This window comes from Clytia hemisphaerica, unplaced genomic scaffold, assembly GCF_902728285.1.
Source record: "Clytia hemisphaerica strain Z4C2 unplaced genomic scaffold, Clytia hemisphaerica genome assembly, whole genome shotgun sequence".
NCBI lineage: Eukaryota > Metazoa > Cnidaria > Hydrozoa > Leptothecata > Clytiidae > Clytia > Clytia hemisphaerica.
The window spans coordinates 332,442-360,054 of NW_027103455.1; the positions used below are offsets into that span (position 1 = coordinate 332,442).

General features: G+C 35.9%; 2 protein-coding genes across 4 annotated transcripts; one reads left to right on the top strand and one right to left on the bottom strand.

Annotated features, from left to right (window-relative positions):
• Nucleotides 1-90: 90 nt before the first annotated feature.
• Nucleotides 91-27,076, bottom strand: LOC136798238 (ethanolamine kinase 1-like). 3 transcript variants are annotated; one of them, XM_067054818.1, is made up of 8 exons: nt 26,967-27,076; nt 3,898-4,510; nt 3,447-3,595; nt 2,939-3,022; nt 2,287-2,379; nt 1,860-1,930; nt 1,115-1,188; nt 91-806 (listed from the first exon to the last, which is right to left on the bottom strand). In XM_067054818.1, exons 2-8 carry the CDS (start codon nt 4,485-4,487, stop codon nt 737-739), a joined length of 1,131 nt encoding a protein of 376 aa, XP_066910919.1. In that variant the 5' UTR covers nt 4,488-4,510; nt 26,967-27,076; the 3' UTR covers nt 91-736. The 3 variants fall into 3 exon arrangements, with proteins under 3 accessions (XP_066910919.1, XP_066910918.1, XP_066910920.1); XM_067054817.1 differs by lacking the exon at nt 26,967-27,076 and adding an exon at nt 7,023-7,113; XM_067054819.1 differs by lacking the exons at nt 1,860-1,930; nt 26,967-27,076 and adding an exon at nt 7,023-7,113.
• Nucleotides 7,202-26,348, top strand: LOC136798222 (neurogenic locus Notch protein-like). The gene is made up of 13 exons (XM_067054802.1): nt 7,202-7,540; nt 15,623-16,165; nt 16,355-16,729; nt 17,030-17,320; nt 18,107-18,268; nt 18,839-19,088; nt 19,495-19,694; nt 20,235-20,654; nt 21,191-21,827; nt 22,388-22,539; nt 22,775-23,013; nt 23,505-24,102; nt 25,726-26,348. Exons 1-13 carry the CDS (start codon nt 7,483-7,485, stop codon nt 26,346-26,348), a joined length of 4,548 nt encoding a protein of 1,515 aa, XP_066910903.1. The 5' UTR covers nt 7,202-7,482.
• Nucleotides 27,077-27,613: the final 537 nt, after the last annotated feature.

Below are 27,613 nucleotides of genomic sequence, written 5' to 3' on the forward strand. Positions count from 1 at the left end.
TGAGGGAAGCATTTTTTCTGGAATAAACCTGCTTCGAAGCAATTCAGTAATATAGAAACCCGAAAAACGAAATGCTGTCTCAGTCCCTAATACGCTATTATGATAGTGATGTTTTTTATCGAAAATACATTTCTAAATACATTTCTATAATGCACTAATGTATAAACCCTACAGTTAAAAAGGCTACATAAATTTCACTGGAAACACATACCAAGAATAAGAGGTGAATCGTCTATCTTTCCCAGGCAAGAAAAAGTAAACCCTTAGATTTGCAACGCTCGAAGACGGGTCGAATCTAGCGATATCTTTATTTTGAGTGGTACATTTTTTTTTCAAAATGCTGACGTTAAAATTTAAACGAACACTTCTAGCCCTGTCAGAATTTTTTATTTCATTGAATCTAACCCCGATGGAAACTCGTTTAAACCCAAATATCTGTTATAAAATACCTAGGTATATATTAAGTTATGAACTATATAATCATTGTAAATTTAGTAGTTAAAATATCAAAAGTTGAATATTAGAAAGATGAACAGACTTTCAAAGAATCCCTCATTTATATGCACTCTAAACCCTTTACTTACTTACTAAAAGCATTACAAAGTTACAAAATAATAATTATATCAGGTAAAAAGTAATAATTTAAAGATATTTCATATTTTATATGAAAGTAAATTAAAAGGATAAGTAAAATAAGGTCGTATGTCTTCTGTTAACCACAAACCCTTACCAAGTTTCAAACTTCTTTCATGGCCAGAAAATTGTCTTTATTTTTGAAATATTCATTCAGTCTAACGATAGCATACCTGCAAAATGATCAGAGGACAATTTTTAAATTAGTCTGTTTAAACTCTCTATATCATTGCAACAATCAATGTCAATACTTTAATCGGATTAACTTTGGCGAGATTGAATTTTCGCCAATTTCGCGAAATTAAAACTCGCGAAAACGTATGAGATTCCTGACTCGCGAAATTAAATCCATCACAAGATTTTTAAAATCGCATTTTCGGCGGAGAAACCAATCCAAAGTCTCCATTTGTGGCAAAAATGGCTATTTTTCAACTGTTTTCAGGCTTACTCGTGAAATTAAATAGAAAGCTACAGAACTTACTCTAAATAATCAAAGTCGATTTCTGAATAATGTGCTTGTATTAAACCCCATACACCCCAGAAAAAGTTGGATGCCTGAAAAAAGAGAAGAAGTAATTCCAATAAAAGTAAAATAAAAAGGTTCTCCTTTTTATCAGACAGACAGACAGACAGACAGACAGACAGATAGATAGATAGATAGAGAAGTCTCTGGCAGGCCCGGCGGAACCACCGTAAAAGAAGAGAGGCTAAAGGCTCAAAATGAGATAAAACTCGCTAGGAATTTGAGAAAAATATCTCATTTGCTCAGAGTTGGGGAGGCTGAAGTCTCTCCAGTCTCCCCGCTTCCGCCGGGTCTGTCTGGGTTTTATTTGTTTTCCATTACTGTAAGTTCTTTATCCCTTCCTTCCTACGTTCAGGTATTTGAAATATCACACAGGATATATCGAGACAAAAATAAGCAGACAAATCGCAAACCACACATACAAAAAGTAAAATGTTTGTTTATAGACAAAACAAAGAGTATGGAAGGAAGCCAAAATTTAAAAGAAAAGACGTGAGCGGTATTTTTTTTTTTGAATCACTTATAATGAAAAATTAGCCTAAAAATAAAACCTTCTCGTCTGGGATTTTCCTTCAAAGTAGCCAGAGAGAGGAACGCGTTTGAATAACTTATGTAACCATTATGTCTGTGGAGAATAAGAAAACTTGCAAAAAAAACAGAAACTTTCATTGGATTTTAAAAAACTTAACAAATCTTTCCTTACCAGTGAAAACTTCTGAACAACAACATACATATTTTCAAGTTCATTCGCTCCTGTCTTTTCCTCTGAAATACCTTTTTGAAATAAAATAAACTTGATTACAGGTTTAGAGGTTGAGGTTTCGCGGAATTTAAATTCGCGAATGAGACAATTCTCAGCTTACATTATCACCTATTTTGCAATAAAAAGACCACTTTTAGAGGTGATTTTTTTAAATCCTGAGAATATTTGAACAAAGACAATTTGTACAAAAACCACGAAATTAAATTCCGCGAAAATTTCTTCCCTTAAAAAGGTGTAATATAATGTCTGGGAATGTAAAAACAGTGTCCCTTAGTACTAGCATAACGGAAAATAGAAAAATATAAACCAAATTATTATTATGTCAGAAAATGGTGTTGCACCTTCTTTAACATAAACTCAAAGATACCTTTAAGTGTTTTCAATTCATCCAAATAGATTTGAAGCCATTTCAATTGTGTTTCTTTACTTGGATACAAGGTATAATCAACCGTTTCCACGCCTGAAAAAAAGTGGGTGAAAAACTGTTAATGGAAAAATGCTTCCACTAAAAAAGACTATAGGGATGTTGATAACTTGCCTTCTCATTTTATTACAAGTACAACATAAAAGAAAATACCCTATTATATAATGGAGTCAAACTTTTTTGTACCATCGTATCACTTTTCGAAAATGAAGAAGTCAAGAACAAAGTCTTGAGAACCATCACGACATACAAAGGCCCTCATTCATCCTATCGAGCAACAGAAGACCTCACGATTATTGAACGATTGACAATCAAAGAATTTAGCAAGAGAGCACGCAAGCTCAATGCTCAAATGAAAGACATAACTATTCAATTTAAAGTCAGGGGAAGCTCCAGAACAAAATTACACCTAAAGAAAACTTAAACAACAAGCGTTTGTAAAAAGATAGGCTCTTAGAGGCCCACGGCGCGCCTTGAACCTCAATCCTTTAATAAATAAATAAATGTAGACTAATATAATTCTCTATCTCTATCGAGGTGAATGTTTTTCCCACTTTCCAAATAAGTCGACTGTATAATATGTAATTCAACCAACCTGCCCATTCGTTGAAATGATTTCCAATATCATATGCAGAACAATTGGGACAACCATACTCATGATCAATGAAGTAGATCTCGTCTATAAAGAAATAAAAGTTTTGATTTTATGCTATTTTCTTGTAGAAAAAAATTTCAAAATTAGAATACATTTGGTATACTCTAGAGAAAATAAACAGGAAAAAATACAATAATGTTCAACTGTTTTTAATGTTTTTATATCTATTTATTTTACTTTTAGCCCTGAAGATAAAATTATCCGAAATATATTGTAAAAATAAAAACAAAATGAAAGTTGTTGGTTACACTTTTATGATAAATACAACATGTTATGTGGGTTTCTAGAGGTCTCATAGAAAATGTGTGGATTCGGTAAGATTTTCTACATTGAAGGATACGTTTAAAGTAAAATTTGTGATTTTTACTTATGTTTGTACTAACGATGGCGTAGCCGAAAAGCTTTTAATATGAAATAAATTTTGATTTTTTATATAAGATGAACTAACCTTGGTATTCGTCGTGAATAAAATTGGCAATCAAGAGATCATTATGACTGAATGAGATATTTGGTTTGTTCTTCAGATTGCTGATTGCTTCTGATAGAGTTTCTACCTCTCCTCGTAAAGATTCCAATGAGGGTACAGCTTCTTCATATCTTCAAAAGAAATTCAAAAAAATATTAAAATGGAAGAAAAGGATTAAAATACAATGGAGAACTCTTTTTAATATATAAAACAGTAGGCAACGACAATGTACTTGTTACCCTTAAAAGTTAAAAAAAGGCTGATTAATTTCAATTTAATTCACGCAAAGGCTTAAAATACTTAAAGTCCACACAAAAATTGGAATTTTTGATTCAAAATATTGGAGTTAATATAAAAGTCACAAGCAAAAAATTTAAATGTTCCTGAAATATCCAACAAATTCATTTTTCTACGTATAATTGCTATATCAAACCTTTTTTGCTTAGTTGCATCTTTGAATTCTTTAGGGATGAGATTAATGTAACGATGAAGTATGTCGAACAATTTGGATTCCATATTATGATTCTTCAAGAAATGATCTGAGAGCTTTATAGAATGTAACTGTGCCATCTTTTTTGCAATCAAGGTATAAATGGCAGGCTTTGGCATATCTTCAACCTCGAGTACTCTTCCTTCAATGTATTTATAACAATAGCCATTATTGAATGTACAATAAAGTGGAGGTGCAATACCGTGTTGGGATAACTCTTGCATATTTATTAGTTCTTGTGCACGGTCAATAATCAATTCTGTTTTTGCACCATATATTCGTACAAGGACAATGTCAGAGCGCCCCAAAGCTGCACATTGTGCAGAAACTTTGGTATTTGGATCATTGTTGACATAAAATCCTAATAACCTGTTTGTGATTCCACTGTCATAAACTTTTTTCTTCAAATCCGTAGAGTTCCATGACTTCTTTATATGTGATATCAACATAGATATTGTAGATTCTTCATTTTTATCATTAATTGTGACATCGAAATGTAATACACCAGGTACTCTGCTATTGACACTAGCCATTATCAACCTTTAGGTGAGCTAAGCTAAATAAAAAGGAATAAAATAATTTTACCCAAACCTTGATTTTAATTTCTTCCATTCTACCACTAACTCTTGGCAATTTTGACTTTTAGTAGTCTACACAATAACAGCTCCAGGCTTTTAGGTCTTACTCTTGGCCTATAAGCTCTGCTATAGGCGACCACTAGTAACCCCAGGGGGAATTGCTTATTAATAGGTTTAAACATAATAAACAGCTTACACAAAAGATGTTTATCAATAGAGATTTCAAATAAAAGAATGTTTAAAACACAGCTGATTGGCTAAGGTTTCGAAACTCTCTATTGTTTCATTAAAATCTCAGTGCGCATTCAATTTATCTGGAGAATTTCAATATTCAAAAAAAGACAAGACAAAACAAGCTCATCACCCAAAGAGTAGGAGTTTTACGCTCGAAACAAAGGAAGATTTGACGTAGCCTAGACTTTTAGTTATATACGTTAGTCTATTTCCATATTCACACAGATTTACACAGTATATAAAAAGAATCAAAATTTCTTTAAAGCTTTTTTTATCAAGTTTATTTGAAGTTTAGTTTGAGAAATTTATTGCAGTTATTTTGAGATATTTCAAGGTTCTAATTAAATCTTTATCAAATTATCGACAAGTATGATCAATGCAAAAAAATATATAAACTTTGGTTTCAAGAATCTTATCTTATACATAGACCTTCTTCTAAAGATGATACCAAATTAACTCAAATATAGCTACAAAAAGCATTAATGATTATGCCTAATGATTTATACTTTCAAGCTTGTTTTTTCTTGATTTTTTTATCAACTAAGGTTTTAACACAAAAGGCTGAAAGGGTAACTAATGTTAACAAATGTTGTAACAAAGTTGGTCTAATGTCGACATCTGTCTTCTAATTTCGACATCCTTCTTTATAGATAGGAATAATAGGAAGGTCGAAATCACTGATAGACTGAAGATTTTTCCTCTCATCGCGCTCGCTAGTCAAAGTCAATCAGCTATTCCGACCTTCCTCAGTTTAACTATTGTTCCTATCTCTAAAGAAGGGTGTCGAAACTAGAAGAAGGATGTCGACATTAGACCAACTTACGGTAACTTCTTGCATTTTTACTGATTGCCAATTTAGGGGGTGGGTGGGTCCCCCTTTTTCAGAAAAATCAGGATTTTCAAGTTCGTATTGATACCAATTTAGGGGGGGGGGAGGGTGGGTCCCCCTTTTTCAGAAAATCAGGATTTTCATGTTGGTATCGATACCAATTTAGTGGGGTGGGTCCCCCCTTTTTTAGAAAATTTGAGTTTTCAAGTTGGTATTGATACCAATTTAGGGGGTGGTGGTGTCTACTAATTTCAAATCTTGAAAAGTTAGGTTTTTTGGCCCTGGGTTGGTATCCTGGACCCTGACCCCCCCCCCTGCGTGCAAGCATCAAAATAAGGGTTAAAGTGCATCGCAATTTTTTGATAAGCATGATTTTGCATCCTAAAATGGATCAATTTTCATTTTTTAGCTTGTAAGTAATCCTAAAGCACTTCGCGAAATGCGAAATGCGATACGCTAATTCGATCCCTGACGTGTCAAATTGGGCCATTCCAGTTTTTATTCCTTACCCCCCAAGGGACGACATGGAATTTCCGTAGCAAATTGCTTTCAAGAAAGTCCGGGATTTCTGTAACAAATTTACAAAATACCTATCAAAACAGTGGAATTCCGTTACTGTAACCTAAAAAAATCATGGAATCCCAATACTTTAATGCAAAATTAAGTAAAATTCATGGAATTCCGATACTTTCTCTGTAAAGTTTGCCTGGAATTCTGTGCCAAAATTTATTTCAAAAATTGATGTCATCCATAGCTGGGGTAATTTTTTTTTCTGGAATGGCCCATTATCTTGTCCCAGGACCCTGGCGACGCACCGGACTGTCCGGTGTATTTGTCCGGTGGCAAAAAGTATCCTTTCGCTACACCGGACGCATACAGGGAATTTTGAACGCCGAACATTTATGAAACAAAAAATTAAGAAACACCGGATGCACAGGACTGGTCATGTCCAGTGTTTTGATTGTCCGGTGGGAAAAATATCTTTCTCCGACACCGGACATCCGACTTCCTTAAGTCTGGTGCAGAAATTGTCCGGTGGTAAAAAAAATTCTCATTTTACACCGGACTTTCGCGTGTCCGGTGTTCGTTAAGTTCGGTGCGTCGGCAGGGTCCTCTTGTCCCTAGGTAACTGTCGTGGAGTAATTATAGTTATTCAATTAATACGCCTTCGCATTCTCCAAAACAACTATTTAAATGCAAGTGACCCCTCTCATAAATATTTCAAAAAAGAGAGAATAGGCTTGTCTTTTTTATGTAACTGCTTTTTGCAATACATAAATCTATATTATATTATATATTATGATTAAACAAGTTAGAGAAATAAACAACGGACAGTTTATAAAAATGTATTCACTTCTATTCAAATTCAGTACAATACTGTTAAATTACTGTTACTGTCAAAATAGAAAAGCAAATTTCAAACTTACAATACAATACTTTAAAAAAGTGGAGTGGCTTCCTGCAAACGACCTGATGCTTGATTAGATGAGAAAACGAAACCAAAACAAACAACATCATTGTTTACATGTGCAATATTGGAATCTATAACAAGCGCTTTCTGACGAGAAGACATTGAACTCTAAAAAAAGGTTAATTTTAGAGTTCAGTTGAAGAAATCCGAAGTGGAGTCCAACAAAGAACGGAGTTTCGAGATTGTGCCGATAGCGTGGTCACCTCTTTTGTTACAATGTTTTGATTTCTTGCACTCTAATCAGATTGCTTTGTTCGAAAAGTTTCATTTAGTGTGTTTGACCAAGAAATAGTTAACATTCCAGAAAAATTACAAAATGGTGGTGGGAGAGAAATATGAGCAATAACCACAATCAAACAGAAGAAAAAAGGCATTAGATTAGCTTTTCATTCGAAACAAAATGGCAATTCCTCACGATGAGACTTCTTCTTTATCAATCATCGAAACCGTTGTTTATGTTTATTCTTATTTTTGGTAAGGTACCCATTTTTAATTGAATTTTTTCTCCCTATACATTTTTACTTTTCTCTTCGAAAAAAATCAAAGTCACTTCTTAAAAAGTTTTTAAAAATTTGCTGCCTCTTTCTGCTGAAAAGGTAAAAACAAGAGGTGTATATTAGGAGTTTCAACAAAAGCTGGCTCGCCTAGTTGGCCAGATGATATGTCAATAGATTTTTTTTTAAAGAGGCAGCCATGTTGAATAATTGTTAGGGTGGGCAGGCCAAAATTTTCCCCTCAAATTTTGAAAACCAAACTAATTTTATTTGAAAGTCCTTACCTTTGTGAGAAAAATGAGGGGTCATTTGTTAAAATTGGTTAAGTAATTCCAAAGTTATTCCATTTTCAAACCACAAAAAAAACATCTTTTCAAGGAATCGTCTCCCTACCACGGGCAACCAAGAAATGACCTTTGGAAAGCACCGAAAAACATTAAAGATGGCGGGTGAATTCTAGCCTTCCGCGTGGCGGGGCGTGAGGAGTTTTGCTGGCGCGGTCTGAAAATCAGCCCGATGACTGTCAAACTTTAGCTTATCGCTAATGAGCTGGAAATGATAGCTAAAAACAAATTTCACCACTAGAAAGCTGAAATCCTCAGCTTTCAGATGGTGTATGGTGCTTAAATGAAAAAATCCGCAATCTTGTTAAAAAATCGCAATTTCTTCTTGTTTTTCAAAATTCCAGACGGCCTGTAGATTTTCAAATAAAGCACTTTGTGATAGATTGTAGCCTAATCTTACCCTGGGTTTACTAAAAAAACCGCGATTGAAAAGATGAACCAGCTCAATAGCGACAGCCATTTGTTTCAATGTGGGTCGAGAATTTTCCGGTGCCGTGTTCAGCGCTAAATTGCGTTTTCACCTTGACGTCGAAAAACATGAATATCTTTGGAAAGAAAATAGATACCTGGATGCAGTTTTTTTTACTTGTTTCCCTGATAATTCCTGATTGATTTAAAAAAAGAATGAACAGATTTCGATGATTTAAAGGTAAGTACTAATGCATTGAAGTTCATTTTTGTAAATTCTTCCTCGTTCCGCGCAAAAAATCCCGACGAGTGCGCACCCTATAATTGTACTCCAGCATAAAAACAATGATACAGCCATGCATAATTACTGTATCATACATATTTTAAAAATTATGCATGGCTGTATCATTGTTTTTATGCTGGAGTACATAATTATTCAACATGGCTGCCTCTTTAATAAAAGGTCTATCAAACGAATCGAACACCAAATCAATACACCGTTTAGTAGTGTCGACTGCGCACGCGTCCAAACAATTTTCCATTGTTTTGATTTTAGTGATTGCGGGAAACTCCGGGGGAGAGCGTAAAAAAACAGTAGGTAAAAATTTGGTTTTCATAAGTAGGGTGCGCACTCGTCGGGATTTTTTGCGCGGAACGAGGAAGAATTTACAAAAATGAACTTCAATGCATACACGACCCACGACTCTTGATTAATACTTTTTAAAAATGGCCCGCGCAGTTTCGGACCATGTTCGGGCCAGATTTTGGAAAACTTGCTACGATCGCGCGTGTAAGGCGAAGGGAAATCAGGTATTAGTTTACCGTTACAACGAATTCAAAATTCGATGCGGCAAAATTTCATTATTCATTATTCATTATTTTACCATAAACTCTCCCAAGCTGCAAGTGTCTATACTATTAAGTTATACCTCTTCAATATATATTACCTGAGGATAAAAACGCTTTTGAGGTGCGCGCGCTCGTATCCTTTGTTTCACATTGGGCGTGCTTCTTTTCAAGGCGCACTCGCTAGTATCCTTTGTTTCACATTGGGCGCACGAGTGGCGATGATACAAAGCGTGTGGATGAAATCAGTTGCATGAACACTTCGCAAGACAATGCATACGCGGAGATGACTTCATACCGTTCAGAGCCATTGGTAAGTCATGTATTGATGTTTTTCATATTTGGACTGAAAAAAATAGTAATAATGAAAATTTTTAAAATAATGAAAATTTTTAAGCGGTAGCTCAAACACATGCGGGCGGGTAACGGTAAACTAATACCTGACTTCCCTTTGCCTAATTTCAGGACCCAATATTTATATTTTAAAATCCTTATTTTAGCAAACAAATTTAGAAATCTTCATCTTTATTCAAATATATATTGTTCAAATATAAAAGTTAATCATTTATTTTCCAATTAAGTTAGGAAAATTATTAAAAAGAATGATTTGAATCTTACATAATATGGTCTTCTTTATTTTTATTCTTTATTCCGTTCCCTTTTCTCGTGGTCTTCTCCTATTCGAAGCAGAATTTTTCTGGATCGTTTTTTGTGTTGTACTGTTATACAACTTTGTGAATCAAACTGGTATTTGGAACTTTGAATTTGTCTAATGAAAATATTTAACAATGGATGATGATAAACCAGGAAAGGTAAATAAAGCAAATCCCTATCAATTATAAATACATGGCCCGAACATGGTCCGAACAAAATGTTCGGGCCGATTCAATAATACTTTTTTGTGGCCCGAGCATGGTCCGAACAGGCCCGAACATGTTCGGGCCATGCCGTGGGTCGTTTAGTACTTACCTTTAAATCATCCAAATCTGTTCATTCTTTTTTTTAAATCAATCAGGAATTATCAGGGAAACAAGTAAAAAAAACTGTATCCACGGTATCTATTTTCTTTCCAAAGATATTCGTGTTTTTCGACGTCAAGGTGAAAACGCGATTTAGCGCTGACCACGGCACCGGAAAATTCTCGACCCACATTGAAACAAATGACTGTCGCTATTGAGCTGGTTCATCTTTTCAATCGCTTTTTTTTTAGTAAACCCAGGGTAAGATTAGGCTACAATCTATCACAAAGTGCTTTATTTGAAAATCTACAAGGCCGTCTGGAATTTCAAAAAATAAGAAGAAATTGCGATTTTTTAACAAGATTGCGGATTTTTTCATTTAAGCACTATACACCATCTGAAAGCTGAGGATTTCAGCTTTCTAGTGGTGAAATTTGTTTTTAGCTCTGTTTAGCTATCATTTCCAGCTCATTAGCGATAAGCTAAAGTTTAACAGTCATCAGGCCGATTTTCAGACCACACCGGCAAAACTCCCCACACCCCGCCACACGGAAGACTAGATTTCATCCGCCATTTTCGGCGCGATTTTGGTGCTTCCGAAAATTATTTCTTGCTGGCGTGGTGTAAGGAGGCGATTCTTTGAAAAGGTGATTTTTTTTTTGTTTTGAAAATGGAATAACTTTGGGAATACTTAACCAATTCTAATAAATGACCCCTCATTTTTCTCATAAAGGTAAGGACTTTCAAATAAAATTAATTTGGTTTCTAAAAATTGAGGGTAAGATTTTGGCCTGTTCACCCTATCATAAGGAAACTCAGCAGAAAAACGGTAGGTATAGAGCTCCTTTTAATCATAACTTCTTTTCCTCTAGATGAATTTTTGTGAAATTTTCAGGAGAGATCCATAAAATTATCATTGATATCATGTTCAAATATGTAAATCATTCTTTTTAAAGGAAAGAAAAAAATTCACAATGTTTACATGCCTCTAACCTTCCACAGTACTAAAGTGCGCATTTTTACCTACCGTTTTTACGGTGGAGGAGGCGAGACTACTAAACGGTGTATTGAACGCAATCGAACACAATGGAATAATTGCAATTCGATTGTCAAACAAGTGTACTAAGCGAGTAAGAGTCGATCGTCAATATAACGGGATAAATTACAAAATTTATAGACTCGCACGACCCGGATATCGTCCTTACAGGAAGGTCTTAGGCGGTCATCGAAAAATTGTTCTATTCGCGTCACCTGCCCGCATCATATTTTCCGCTGATTTTCCGGTGCGGAGATGTGGAAAAAAATCCAGGAAAAGTAATTTGTTATTTTAAAGTATAGCTTTTTTCTCAATTTCTCTAACGGCCATCGAAAAATTGTTTTGCTCGCGTCACCACCCGCCCCTGAATTACTGGCGTGATTAAAAGAAACCCTGGAATTTTTTCGACCGCCCGTCCTCCCACATGCATTTTTAACACCCATTGCGACGCGAACAGAGCATTTTTTCGATGACTGCCTTACTTTACTGAAGGTCCCTGTGTACTAATTGTTAAAAAAGTCCAGACCGATTTAAGGCAAAATCTAATCAGGCGCTGTGTCTTCAATTTTGGTGCTACCTCTCAGATATATTGAAGGCTTGTTCTCCATTCGGTAGAGATGCCTCACGGAAAGTTTGACCGGCCTAAAAATGCTGTACCGCCCGGAAATCGTCCTACGGGGACGTCCTGCAGTGTACCTTTCGCAGCCCTTAGCCCGGTGGACAGTGACAGTGGAGTGATGAAATTTGGGATGCTTTCCCCCTTCGATATAATTGACGTCTCCAGAAAGTTTCAAGTCGTGAGACCCACCCAGTCTGACGCTAGGGGAGGGGGTCATTTACAGTCCCGTACGGGTCCTTTACGGTCCCGTAGCGCCCTTCCGTCAACTTTTCAGAACTTTTTCGGAATCTACACCCAAAAAAACATGAAATATCAAAACCTGGATAAAGATTTTAACAGTGCCCTTGACCCGATTCAAACTGGGGATCGCTAGTGTGTGAACCAAAGCCGTGGGATGTTGTTATAACTTCTCAGGGATTTCATTCCTTCGCTAGCTTGACTTGGCCAAGAGCTCAATAGGGACCCCTCAAAGTATTTTTTAGACTTGGCTGAAATTTCGTAATTGTGTCATCACAAGCAACTTTAAATACAAATGAAATGGAACGTTCCAACAAAACGAACGATATGGAACGTTCTTGAACGTTTAGGAACGTTCTAAGAACTGTAGAGAACGTTCTTGAACGTTCCTGAACGTTCCTGGTCATTCCCTTTTATTTACTAGTTTAAGGATGTCTTAAAACATTCGGAAGCGTTCCTGAACGTTCCATAACGTTCTCGAACGTTCTTATTGAGTCAATATTAACCTTTGGACTCAAAAGATCGTTCGCGAGCGTTCTGGAACGTTCTGCAACGTTCTCGAGCGTTCTGGAACGTCTCTGAAAGTTCCAAACGTCCCTGAACGTTTTAGAACGATAGAGGACGTTCTGGAACGTTCTAGGAACGCTATGGAACGTTCGTGAACGTTCAGAAAGTCTCAAGAACGCTCTGTTTTATTTGTACTTCAAATAGCTTGTGATGACACAATTTTCCCCTTACAGTATATCGACGTTCGACTCTTACTCGCTTTTTTAAAAACTGCTTCAGCAAAATCAGTGAGCCAAAAGGTGGGCTATATAGTAGGCCAAATGGCCCGGGCCAACTAGGCGAGCCAGCTTTAGTTGAAATGGGTGAAAAATGAAAGACAGACAAAGTTATAAAGTCTTCTGAATGAAAAGGTTGGATTCAAAATTGGAAAATTGGGCTATTCAAGGAACTTACTTCATACATAAACAACAGCCCTTGCCCCCACTTATGAAAATGCAGGTACAGTGGGGCTTTCGCATGTCTTTACAAAATGTATCAGTGTTAGAAATCCAATTTATTCAGACTCGTTCAATGCGAGTGGCTTTTGATTTCCCTCCAAACACTCAACTCGTACCTTTTATAAAAGGCCTATTTAGTTTAGTATAATAGGTACGTGCTATTCAATCGTTGATTAATAGAGAAGCGAGTAAGTATTTTACGATTTTGCTGACGTTTTATCTTAAATAAAGAAAAAACACCTGAAACATTTGTGAAAAATCTTTCAATGTATTTATTGAATGGTTAAAGCGTCCAAAAGACGAAATAATAAAGGATATCAGGCAAATACTGTATAATAGTATATAAACGGTAAGCTTATAAGCAAATAACAAGACTTGCGACACTCAACACGCAGACTAATGTTTTCTGTTTGCACTACATAAAAGCTCGCAAATTATAATAGGCTTTTGACCTGTTTTAAATAGTTTGAGTCTCCCTATTATTTTGAGGCTACGAGTAAATAACAATAAATAGGTTTTCAATAGTGAAAGAAGCTGCTTGCGAGTTTCTGACACGCAAGGTTCGCATACGTGTAAAGACATGCGAAAGCCCCACTGTATCTCAAACATATCAGGTACCCCCTAAATTTAAGAATACTTCCAGGTACCTGGCTTTTTAACACTTGTTTTTTAGGTACCCCCAACTTTCTGGGGGGTAGATCCCATGCTTAATCACATAATCACAATTGGAAGCCATTTTTCACCTTAAAATGCTTGCAAAAATGTTATCACCATTCACATTGTACCTGTAAAGTTACTGATTTGACATTTTAGTACTGTGTATTTAGTTTGTTTGATGTTTAGTTAACCAGCATAAAGCCCATGATATTCCTATCAGAAGCAATCAGCAAAAAATAAACCAAATATCTCATCCAGTCATAATGATCTCTTCTTGACTGTCAGTTCAATTAGAAAATTGACTCAATCAATTTTAAACTGCAATGAAATTCTGTTGATGAAGATATACCTAATCTTTTTTCTTCTACATACAGTTGAACTAGTGAGGTCTGTTAGCACATAAAAACGTAAGAATACTTCAAATGGTGATTAAAGCATGAAATTTGGCACAGATGATCCTTAGAGGGTCTAAAACCTAATTTTAAACAGTAACACCAAATTTTGCAACCTGGCCACCTGCCAGATGACGTCATCAGGTGGCTGGGCAAAAAATTATTTTTTTGAAAATATTCAAAATCTGATGGTATCAGCGGAAAGAGCATGAAATGCTGATAAAAATTGAGGTATAAAACATGCCTTGAAAATCTTCCTATCAAAAGTTATGGAGGTTGAAAGTTTTTTGATGACGTCATCATAAGCCTTTCCAGGCAAAACTTAAAAACCTCGTAATTTTAGTACAAATTGACAAAATTTCATGTTTTATACATGAATTCATATCAAAATTCACTGCTTTTTCCGATTCCGATGTTCAAATTGAATTAAAAGCTTTAAATCCAACAGAATACTAAAACTTAGATTTTGAGCTTTACAAGGCAAATCAACGCAGCGTTCTCCCTTCAGGAGCACAGTGTACAACCAACTAATTTTTTTGGATGTTTTAAGCCTTCCTATGTTGTTTAGACCCAAGCATCAGATGGAACTTCAAATTTTGACATGGATTCATGTATAAAACACTAAATTTGGTCAACTAGTTCCGTTATTACGGGATTTTAGGTTTTGCCTGGAAAGGCTTATGATGACGTCATCACAAAACTTTAAACCTTCATAACTTTTGATAGGAAGATTTTGAAGGTATGTTTTATACCTCGATTTTCATCAGCATTTCATGCACTTTCCGCTGATACCATCAGATTTTAAATATTTTCAAAAAAATAAATTTTTGCTAAGCCACCTGATGACGTCATCTGGCAGGTGGCCAGGTGGCAAAATTTGGTGTTACTGTTTAAAATTAAGTTTTAGACCCTCTAAGGATCATCTGTGCCAAATTTCATGCTTTAATCACCATCTGAAGTATTTTTGTGCTAACAGACCTCACTAAACTCGACTATTTTAGAGTAAAAAAGAAGTAGATATTAGTAGAGATGAATGGGATGTTCCACAATATGGAATGTGATTCGGTCAAAAAATTCAAACTTTCAGATCAATATTTAGAAACTAAACTGGAGACAGCAAATAAGACACGCTATGGACATACATTTCCAAATTATTTCATGTCATACTTTTCCGATATTCCTTGACTTTTTCCCATGCATAATAATTTTTTTATGATACATAGAAACTAAAAGCTTTATTGAAATTTTTTTATACGATTTGAAGCTACTTCACACCTATTTTTCATTAGCTTTATTGCCTTTTACAGTTCTTGACATATGTATTTCATATATTTTGGATTACAGTATTATACTTCAACTTGTTTTAAAATTGTTCAGCTTTTTATACTATAGACATGCTAATACTCTAGAGATTTGTTTAATATTGTCTGTTATACGCAACAGGCAAACCATGGTATAGGAATTATTGAATTCCTGTACTGGCACTCTGGCATAAAATGATTTTTACTGGAAGACAATTTTTATAGCTTGAAATTTTGAAATTTCATTCTTTCTTTTTAGGTTCCTTTGGTTTATCAAGCAGTACAACAATACCTTCATCTTTTGTTTACTTGAATGGAAGTGAGCAACAGCTTGCATCTGGGATTGACACATCTGCTAAATTCTCGTTTTCTTTTCTGGCATGTTCAATAGGGAGAATTTTATCACAAACAAATCAAATTGAAATTGCATTAGAGAAACCTATAAATAATTCTCATACAATATTTGTATTAACGTTGGACCAAAATGGGTCAAAACAAAGATTTCCAATCCAGCCTAAATTTTCACTAGACTCAAACGTGTACATTGACGTAGATGTTTTAGTGAACTCAACAGGGATTAATGTACACTTGAAACCTGATCCAACACAGCACAAAGCGGATACATTACCAATTATAAATCAATTCTTCCCAGCTACATTAACTACTGGGCGAAATGGAAACCAAATAACATTAGGGTCCTCAACATTTCATGGTTGTTTATATACTGGTACGCAAATTGACGTTGATTCTATAAAAAGTTTTTGTCCATTAGATAAGTGGGCACCTTGTGAACCAGCAACAGGTAATTTGAATCAACAATTATTTTTCGTTTCTTTGTGATTTTGAGATGTAAATTTACATGTTTTTCACACCAACCCATCCATTATAGCTAAAGTTTCTATACTTGTTGCCTTCAGTCTAATCAGAGAGCTCTCCCTTAGTCAAGTTTCTGTTTTCTAATTGTGTTGTTTATGTTTCATTTTCACAATAGTTTGCCCACATGGCTATGATGGAAGATTTTGTCAAATTGCTATCCACGATTGTATAGAATCCAAAAACCAATGTATAAACAATTCAACTTGTAATCCTTTACCTGACGGTTATGAATGTGTGTGTCAGGGACAGTATACAGGGAAAAACTGTCAAACGTATCTCGGCTCACCTTGTAATAGCAATCCTTGTATTAATGGGGCCTGTGACGATACACCAGATGGGAGCAATTATGTATGCACTTGTTCAACTGGTTTTACTGGGCGTAATTGTGAAACTAAAATGATGGCTTGTACGCAAAATCCATGCAAAAACAATGCAGTTTGTATTGATGATAAAAATGCCACAGACCAGTACAGATGCAATTGCACTAGAGGTATAAAAGTGTATTTTTTGTAATTTATTTAGCATGATAGTCTTAGGCAAATTTTCATCTCAACTGAGAGTGATTGGCTTGTTTTTCACAATCGAATTGAATTGAAGAGCAGAAAAAAGATTTTTATTTTAGGTAGAGAATCTCATCCCTGTGTTCTGAGCTAAAAAGGTGTTTTCCAAAAACAATACGTAGTGCATAGGCTAGTTTGATATTTAAAGTTCATAAATGATATTGATCATCTTTATAGTTTAGCTGATTAATGATGATAAAAATAAGTGATCCAATATGCTTCAATTTAAGGTTATACTGGCAAAGACTGTGGCCTAAACATCAATGATTGCATACCTAACAAATGCATAAATGGAAGATGCATCGACTTGATCGAAAATTTCACCTGTGACTGTACAGGATCTGGGTTCAAAGGTCAATTTTGTGAGACTGACTTAAATGAATGTGACACTCCCAACTTTTGTAATAACGGAACTTGTAAGGATCGATATGGTTCCTTTTCATGTTATTGTGATACTGGTTACACCGGCACAAATTGTGAATCAGAAATAAATGAGTGTCAACCTGACCCCTGTGTCAATGGTAAGAATCAATCTTGCGGATCCTTTGATCCTTGTAGTTATCTCCTTTAATAAATTCATAGTGAATGGGTATTTTACTCACTTTATTATTTGATTGTGGTCTAGAATTTTAGCTGTCATAAAATGATCCCCTTATAATCGTTGTTGAGAACACAAGATGAAGAGACCAAAACCAACAATGATGCTTAAGGGTTAATTTAGACTACATAATATATTGACAAACAATAATTGACAATATAGTTTTCGGACTGTAATGTACATAACAGTAAATAACAGGTTATCTATTATAAAAATAAGTTTTCTTTCGGTAAACAATCCCCCTATATTGTTGGATAATTGTAAACCAGCTTACAATATATTGCGGATACATTTTCAATATATTGCAGGCACTCAGCAATTATCATCAATATATTGTCTGACCAAGCAATATTGTGTAGTGTAATTAGCCCTTTATACAAATTGAGATTTCCTTTTGTCCTGAAAATTCCAAGCTGTACTAAATTTTTGTTCTTAGTCGTTGAAATCCTAACTTTTTACGTGTTTTTTATTTTGAGAAACTTTATGCAAAGACTTGTCGAAAAATTCCCCTGTCTAGCCTAACACTAGTTCGTCAGCCTTCTTTTTTTACTATTTGCTTAGCCCTGACCTTTGAATATGAAATCACGCTGCTTTAGAAATATTATTAATTGACGATAACTGTTGTTATAGTATTTCATTTGCTAATTGTCATAACCTCAAATCTGTGGTCTTGTTTTTATACTCTTATTCTTAACACATTTTCCTTTAGGTACTTGCACAGATAGATTTGCCAGTTACGTGTGTTCATGTTTTCCTGGATACAACGGAACAAATTGCGATCGAGAATCGGACGAGTGTACTTTTGGATATTGCGAGAACAGTATCAAGTGTACTGATAAATTTCTCGACTATGAATGCACATGCATGGAAGGTTAATATATTTTTTTAAGTTTTGTTACTTTTAGGCTGTTAAAGTTCCTTACTTCACTCTTAATTTTTAGGAACGCAGTAAATTTTACAGTTGACCAAGACCGTTAAAAACAAACACAAGCAAATTCTACTTTATCATGTACTGAGTGTCATAAAAGACAAATTTATTTTTGAAAAAGCCACTCACCAAATATATGGGCATTATCCAATCATGATTCTTTCCATCTATCATTTTTTTTGTGTACAATGACATCCCATAGGCTCACTTTGTCTACTCTCCTTGTTTCGTACGAGAACATTTTTTCTAAAAGTGCAGGCAATTTCAACCTTGCAGTGCAAATTGACAATTTCCTAGAGGCTGAAACTCAGTTCAAATTTGTAGTAATTGATACACTATCACACAATATTGAAATTTGCACAAAACTTGTAAAGCCATTATTATTGCTAGTATAAGGGAGAGGCTTGCATCGCTAAGTTTTACTCAATATTACACTAGATTGAACAAGGCATTGGATTCATCAATCCATTACCTTCAGAAACTCTATTACATTGTATTATCTCTATCTTACAGGTTACACAGGTAAAAACTGTACAGACGACATAAACGAATGCAATGCGACATCCACAATCCTTTGCGCGAACGGTGGTCAATGTGTCAACACTTTGGGTAGTTACCGTTGTGATTGCCAGCCAGGATACACGGGTAGAGATTGCAGTGTGAACATACAAGAGTGTGACAGTAATCCTTGCGTTAATGGAACGTGTTTGGATGGCATCAACAATTACACTTGTCAATGTGATACAGGTTTCACTGGCAGGAAGTAAGGGGATTTTTTTTAATCAGGATTTTCTGGTTTTCGAGAGTTGAATGATGATTATTTAACCGTCTCAATAACTTTTTAAATGCCACAAAACCATCACAAAGTCAAGATTGGGGATAATGAATTGTTAATTTTATTGTAAATTCTTTTAGTGAGTCTATGCCTGGCTTTGGCGGGACCTGTAAAAGATGTTTAAAAATTTGCATACTTGCTTAACTACATATTATTGTTATCTTCTCTGTAAATTTAATTCGGAAATACTTAAGTTTGCTTTCGATATTGTTTTTAATAAAGTGCTTCTGCCTGAGATTTGACGACTACAGCTATAACATCAAGCCTGAAATTTGTTTAAAAAGGTGATAATTTTGTTTAAGTAGCATTGCACCCATTCTCCCTCCATTTGTAGCTGTGAACTTGATATTGACGATTGCGCTGTCAACAACCAGCCATGTGAAAACAACGGTCAGTGTATTGACGGTCTCAACGATTTCACATGTCAATGCATTTCTTCGTGGACTGGTGACAATTGTACGATTGCGCAAGATCCATGTGTTTTGTTTTCACCTTGCGCAAACAATGCTACTTGCTCACGTGACCCTACTTTTGGTAAGTGTTTATAGTCTAGCACATAACGCAATTTTTTTATCACTTTGTTTGTCTATTACTTACGTGTGTTTTGCTTTACAATCACGTCAAATTATTAAGACAGTACTGCAATAGACGATATCGGCTTAACGTGAAAACTCAGATTTGACCTCCGAAAATTGCTTTGCGCGGAAAAAAATTCACGGTGAAATTTTTTCCCTAAAAAGCATTGTGGGGAATTCTTGGGGGTCAAATCTGAGTTTTCATGTGAAGCCGATATCGTCTATTACTTTTAAGTGACTTCAATCCTCCCCTGCGAACCCCCGTATTTGTAAAGTGTTACAGACGAGAAGTCACAAGGGAATTTCGTATCCAATATAATTGTGATAGAGTTTTGATCTTTCAATGCGCTAGTTGTCTGATTACGGGGATAAAGCCAGAGTGTGACCAACATTTTTATCCTTTATTCATTAACAAAATATACCTTGACTGAAACAATCTGAGGAGGTTTTGAGGTTTAAGCGAGCTATAATTTTTGTGTTAAATATTTTTACTTCACAGGATACCGATGCAATTGCTCGGACGAGTACGGTGGTCAGAATTGTACCGAAAGAATTGGTCTCTGTTTTCCGAACAATCCATGTCAAAACAAAGGTTCCTGCATGTATAACACTGACTTTAGCAATTACACTTGCCAGTGCCCGAAAGGCTTCGAAGGGCGTAACTGTACCGACAACATCAACGAATGCGAACGATTCCCAAAACTGTGTGACTCTTTAGATTGGAAAGCGGTATGTCGGGATACTATGGGGTCTTATGAGTGTGAATGCTCGACGAAATTCCAAGGCCCAAATTGTACAGAAGATGTGAACGAGTGTGACACACCTTCCAATTGTGTCAATGGTAAAGAGTGTTTTAACTCAGTCGCTGCAAAGAATAATCCGAACGGCTATCACTGTGATTGCAAGCCTGGATGGTCTGGTAAGAATTTTTTTTGAAATTTTATTATACCGTCTCTAAATGTGTCCTCTAATTAATGCGGATAAAATATTCAGACAATTTCTGGTTAATTTTTTCCCGTTAAATATTACTGTGGTAACGCAGTTTTTCCCGGTCTTGATAGAAAATGAGGATTCTATTGCTTGTAGAATATCCTATCTTGACCACGCTCTCCAATATCTTCTGAATTCAGGACCGTCCTTATTTATCTGGAATCACTTACGCTCGAAATTTCCCTAGATCTCGAACCAAATTCTTGATCCCTAGACAGCCCTGGAATGTGTTTTCAAGTTAATTTCCTTTTTCTATCTTGATCTTTGAAAATGATGTCAATCATTTTCTTTATCGTCAAAATTTCTCCTTTGAATGTAATCAGGATGAGTCTTTTTAGTTATTAAAGGATAAAGCTGCTCTAGCTTTCCATATGCCTTAGTCTGATAATTCTGGGAAACTAGTTGAGAAATTAAATGTAATATCTTTGGATCCATTAATATCAACAATTTTTTGGTTCTATAAAGGTATCAGATGCAACAAAGCGTTCTTCCCTTGTCTCAGTTACTTAAAGACGCACGGTGAACCATATTGTAACAATAGTGGCAACTGTATTGATCAAGGAGACGATCCTGTTTGTAACTGCAACAATACTGGGTACACTGGCAAACAATGTGAGGATGAAATCGACGAATGTGATCCTACACCATGTAAGAACAATGGCACCTGTCATGATCTGATCAATGCTTACAACTGTAGTTGTGAAGCTGGATTTACTGGAAAGAATTGCCAGATCAATATTGATGAATGTGCCTCTATGCCTTGCATCAATGGTTTCTGTGTTGACGGTATCAACAATTACGAATGTCAATGTTATATTGGATACGAAGGAAAGAATTGTAGCCAGGACATTGATTATTGTCAGAATGTGACCTGCGTCAACGGTGGACATTGCCAGGACTTGAATTCGACCTTCACCTGTAACTGTTTCCCCGGATTTGACGGTAAAACGTGTGACGTAGATATCAACGAATGTCAGACAAAGCCTTGTCGATACGTGGATGCCAACTGGAAGGTCTTTGAGAATGAATGCATTGAAAGATCGAATGTGATGGCAATGAAAATGAATAATTTCACGGTGAACGAGACAAGTTTCCATGATAGGTGAGTGTTTTTTTTTGATGTGCATACCTTGGTGTGCCTTTAGCATACACATCTTAAGGCGTAAGTAGACTGGTTAAGACATTACCAGGTGGATTAAATTCTTCATGTTTGAAGTCGTTTTAGATTGATTTGCTTATTGCCAGAAAATTGACGTCATTCATCCCTTGTAAACCCAATGTCATGCTCGAACAATCAAACGTAACGTAAATTAAAGTTTAGTCTTCATAACCCGTTCGTGCAAGCGAACACAAATTTGTTCAAGTTAAAGAAATTTCGAGTTATGGAGTAATGTTTATAACGCATTATTAACTAAAGGGACTAAGAAACTTTTTCGAGTTATAGAGGTGCTGGTTAAAGGGACTACACTGTAGTTTGAGTTGAGGAAATTAGAAGGTTGCTAAATTTAGTTTAAAGGAGACTTGAGTTGTAGGTTATAGAGACTCACGCTCCAGTTATGTAGATTCCACTATGATACTTTTTGAAAAAGAGAAAAAGAAAGCTCTTTTTTTCTCTGTTTTTTAAATGAATAACTTTTTATCAATCCTTTAAATTTCCTTCAGGGCTGGTTATGAATGCATTTGTGTCACAGGGTTATCAGGAAATAACTGTAGCACCAATGCACAGGATTGTATGGTTGATTACTGCAAGAATAATTCTACGTGTGTGGATTTGGTCGATGACTATAAATGCTTATGTCAGCCAGGATACAGTGGTTTGTTTTCTTTCCTTTGTGTGTCAATGATTATTAACCCTTCGAGCATCTTTGGGGGGGGGGGGCAAACGTAAATTTTTTGATAATTTATGAAATGTTTGTCCGATTGACTTTAAACTTTGCAAGAGTCACCAAATATGAATTGGCATTGTGAAAAATTTCGACATCATTGATGACGTCATTGTCACCTTATTACGTCATTATATTTTGAAAAAAAATTGTTTATATTTTCCAGGCAAGAATTGCAGTACCGACTATGACGAATGCATTGACGAGCCGTGCCTCAATAACGGTACGTGTAACAATCTCATCAATAACTACACGTGTTCGTGTCCCGCCAACTTCACTGGACATAACTGTGAACGAGAAATAAATTATTGCACCATCAACACGCCCTGTCTGAATGAGGGCGTTTGTAAACCAATGGGTGGTGAAACGTTCAAATGTTATTGTGCTGCAGGATACACAGGGGAGGTAGGTACCTTGCGTTGTTTCTTAAGGTCGGTCTCCACTTACGCGCGCTGCGATCGCACCGTTTGGCTTCAATCCTTTTTGCTTGGAAAAAAGATTACGTCATATCCTTTTTGCTTGGAAAAAAGATTACGTCATAAAAATGTAGTGCGCGCTCGAAAAAAAAGTTGAATATATTTCAACTTATTTCAACCGTTACGTCAGATCGCGCCAATGGAAGTGCTTCATTTTTCTTTTGACCAATAGCGTGGAAGCTTTGATAGATAAAGTGCGATCGCAGCGCGCGCAAGTGGAGACCGGCCTTTATTCCGTGTGTAATCAATCTGGTGTGAAAGTGACGTAATCTCATAAAAGTTGTGTTTTGACGTCATTAGCGGTCGATTTTCTCGTGTTACCGAAATACTCCATTCTTTGAAGGTTTGGTTGCGTCGCATAAAACATGTCACGGGTCCTAAGTGTTCCCCTTACTACAAAATAACCATTTTTTTATACAGGTTTGTGACATCAAAACTACTTTCAACATGAACGGAAACGGTCATTGGAACATCACTAACATTAACAACCAAGCTGACACTGACGTCCAATTCAGATTCCGAACCACCGTTAATAGATTGCTGATGACTGTAAACCTCCAAACAACCTCTGTAAGTTTCTACCTGGAGAACGGTAATTTGACAATGAAGCATGGTGACATCAAATCAACATATGCTACATCTACCAAAAACCTTGTTGATGGTTCTTGGAAGCATGTAAAGATTTACGGAAATGCTCAAAGGACCACTATTGAAGTCAGCGGTCTTGGATCACAGCTATTTGACGCAATTAAGATACAGGATCTTCAATCTATCACTGTCGGTGGAAACAGTGCTGATATCTCTTCAGATTTTATCGGCTGTATGAAGGACTTTTCTGTTAATGGTAAAACTTACATTGAATCTGATGCTGGTCATGAAGGACTGGTCTTTGGTGATTGCCAACGAATAGAACAGTGTGGTGTGGACTCATGTAACAGACACGGTAATTGCATGGACGAATGGATATCATCATCATGCCAATGTTTCAGACAATACTTCGGATCAAAGTGCGACCAAGGTAATAAATGTTTTTGTGGAAGCTTTGTACTTTCTTTTTATAGTATATCGTCGCTTGAAAGCAAGATAGCCCTAAGTCAACTTTTTGAAAGTTGAAATTTCTAATTTTCTCTTTTTATAAAATAATAACAATTCTCATGAAAAGATTTCTAGCATGTAAAGGTATTTTGTCTCGCTCCTCCGTCCTATGTTCAATTTTTCGCTTTTAAGTATTAAGTATTTTCGTCTAAATAATTGCAATTTAGCGTCTGTCCAACGGTATTGCATATCAATGTGTTAATAATCTATACACCCAATTATACCATCATTGTTGGCACACAGACATGATGTTTTCATTGCTGCACTTGGCAAATTTTTGGACCTACCCCGGTGGGGTGGAGGTCCTATAAATTAACCCGTGTTCGTTAGTTAGTTCGTTCGTTAGTACGTTAGTTACCAACTTTTCTCGAGATTGGCTCATTCAATTTTTCTGATTTTTTGCACAAAGGTGCATTACTATAAACCCTCGAATGTGACGGAGCCTGATTTTCGAAAAAAAAAAATTTCCGGCCGGTAGAACCGGAAATGTCCCGAAAAAAGCGGTTTTTTGAGATTTTCTCGAGATTTTTATCATTAGTTTTTTGCGATTTTTTTGCACATAGATGCACATTAGTACTGCCGAAAAGGTGTCGAAAACCGTTTGCCGAAAAAAAATTTTTTTTTCCGGTCTGTAGAACCGGAAATGTGCCGGAAATCGTCGTTTTTTCACATTTCCGTCACATTTTTTCAACTTATTTAATTGTTTCTTTACAGAAAAATGTTCTTTATGATGATGCCCAAAACTTAGCATCGTTTGATTTCCAAAAAAATCATCCTTTGAATCCGGAACTCCTTAAAAATCGCCGGAACAGCCGAAAACAGGCGTAAAACGGTTTTCCTTCATTTTTTCAACTTATACTCGACAGATTTTCATGATTTTTTGCACAATGATGTTAAATGGCAATGCCCAAAATGTGACAGAGCCCAATTTTCGAAAAAGAAATTTTTCCGGCCGCTAGAACCGGAAATGTCCCGAAAAAAGCGGTTTTTTGAGATTTTCTCGAGATTTTCTCATTAGTTTTTTGCGATTTTTTGCACATAGATGCACATTAGTACTGCCGAAAAGGTGTCGAAAACCGTTTGTCGAAAAATTTTTTTTTCCGGTCTGGAGAACCGGAAATGTGCCGGAAATCGTCGTTTTTTTTCACATTTCCGTCACATTTTTTCAACTTATTTAATTGTTTCTTTACAGAAAAATGTTCTTTATGATGATGCCCAAAACTTAGCATTGTTTGATTTCCAAAAAAATCATCCTTTGAATCCGGAACTCCTTAAAAATCGCCGGAACAGGCGAAAACCGGCGTAAAACGGTTTTCCTTCATTTTTTCAACATTTTTCTTTTTCAATAGTGTTGATCTCAATAGATATGCTTTCATTTTCTTTATTTTTTTGTATTTTGACCAGTTATGTCTCATGTGTTTCATTGTTTCAATGTTCACTGATTAGTTTGATAACCAGGTAGGTCCATAAAAGTATCGCTTGTTATCACTCATTTTTGAAAATACAGTCTTAAGGGATCTCTAAATTTCATATTTTCACATTTCAGAAATTAAATCATTTGGATTTCAACTTCCTGCAAAAACTGTTGTTGCTCAAAACAAAACAAACAAAGTACGACGACGACGTCGCTCAACAGAAACATCGTCCAACCTTTACGTTCGTTCAAAACTAACAGAAAACTACTACAAGATGAACTCAACACACGGTTTCTCTTTCCTACTCCGGACACGGCAACCGAACGGATTTGTAGCCATCTTGATGGATAAAGAACCGACCAGTGCTGACGATGCCACTTTCCAATACATTCTCATCGAAATCATCAACTCATATTTGAAAATCACCCATAAAAGTACAGACCAGAATGCCGTCAAAGTCATCCACAATGAATCGCCAGAGCTGTTTGTGTCCAATGGCCAACAGCTAGAAATCACGGTCACATCATCATATCTTCAAATTGGTGCAAAGAAAACTGATTTCCAAACACCTTTCCCTTTAACAGTCAATTTGGTTTTAATGGGTGGTGTGGATAAGCCTTCGCTTTACATCAAAACCGTCTCTACTACGGCTATGAGTGGCTGTTTGCAAGCCGTCAAATTTGGTAATAATTTCTTGACCAACCAAGCTATCCCTTCTAGTTTTTACCGTCAGCGTCATAATACCAGACAGTGAACCAGGATTCCAGTTAGGCTGTCCGGGAACTCCAGTGTGCGATTCTAAACCATGCCTTTACAACGGGACCTGTGTAGACCAATGGAACGATTTCACCTGCCAGTGTTCTGAAGGCTTTGGTGGAAAAACTTGTTCTGAGTTTGGATGTACATTGAACGACACATGTCCAGCTTCATCTGGTTATTGTTACGACGTACCTCTATCTAGTCCACCAGCCACTAAATGTAAGTTTTTTGAGTTTTGGTTTTTGTCTCTTGCGCTATATAATTGTGGTATGAATCAAACTTCGTCCCGATCTCCAGACACTTTCTTTCATTGGAGCTAAGTGCTAGTAGTGGGGATCTACAATCGTGGACAAAACTGCTGTCTGACTACTAATTTCCCCATGCTGTTTCCCCCTTTCCCCACTTTCAATGTTGGAGGGAGGAAACTTGCAAGTTTTACTGACTCCAAATCAACACCGAAGATGGAAGAGGGGGAGTGACAAATAGTTATGTCCAGGATTGTAGTCTAGCTGAAGATAACTTAAAGTCTTACGAATCAGGCAGTTTGTTCTTAGCAAAAATAGCTGTAAAATAGAAAAACACAAAATAAATAAAGAGTGATAAAAAGTCGTACCTTTTTTTTCCTATTTTCGATGCTTCTACTGTTCTTCATTTTCAAAAAACCATCCACAAAAATAACTCACGAAAAAGGTAAAAAGTCCCTGAAACTCGTCTCTTGTAAAACTTTCTATAACTACTTTTTAATTTTCTATCGGAAGGAAAGAATTAGTCTCTCAACATGAGCATTTCAGTGTTCAATAATTAATTTACAAATACACTAAGAAATCTCTGATAACAATACCTCCTGCTAATCCAATCTAAGGTAACCATGTGCGCTTCTTATTTCAAAAACAAGCCATTTTCTAAAACTCACAAAACAACGTTGGATAATCAGACTACGGATAGAAACGTTCTTTTTTGTTTATATTAAAATACGGTGTGTATGTACCACAAGGCGATTCTTTGCCGTTGAAATGTTGAATGATGTCCAAGTTTGTTAATGTGAATGCTTTGTTGGATACTTTGCCCGATATATAGAAATGGGATCGAATATTTTCTTTTTGTGTTCAAAGTCTGGAGGGGGTTTAAATGTTTAATTTTTTACTCTGTTTGACTTGCATTGACCTGTTGTTATTTTTGCTTATTTATTCGTTTGTTGGCGTGGTATGGATAGATAATTTGGTTTACTTGGGCGACTTTTTTGCGGTGGTAAATCAGGGT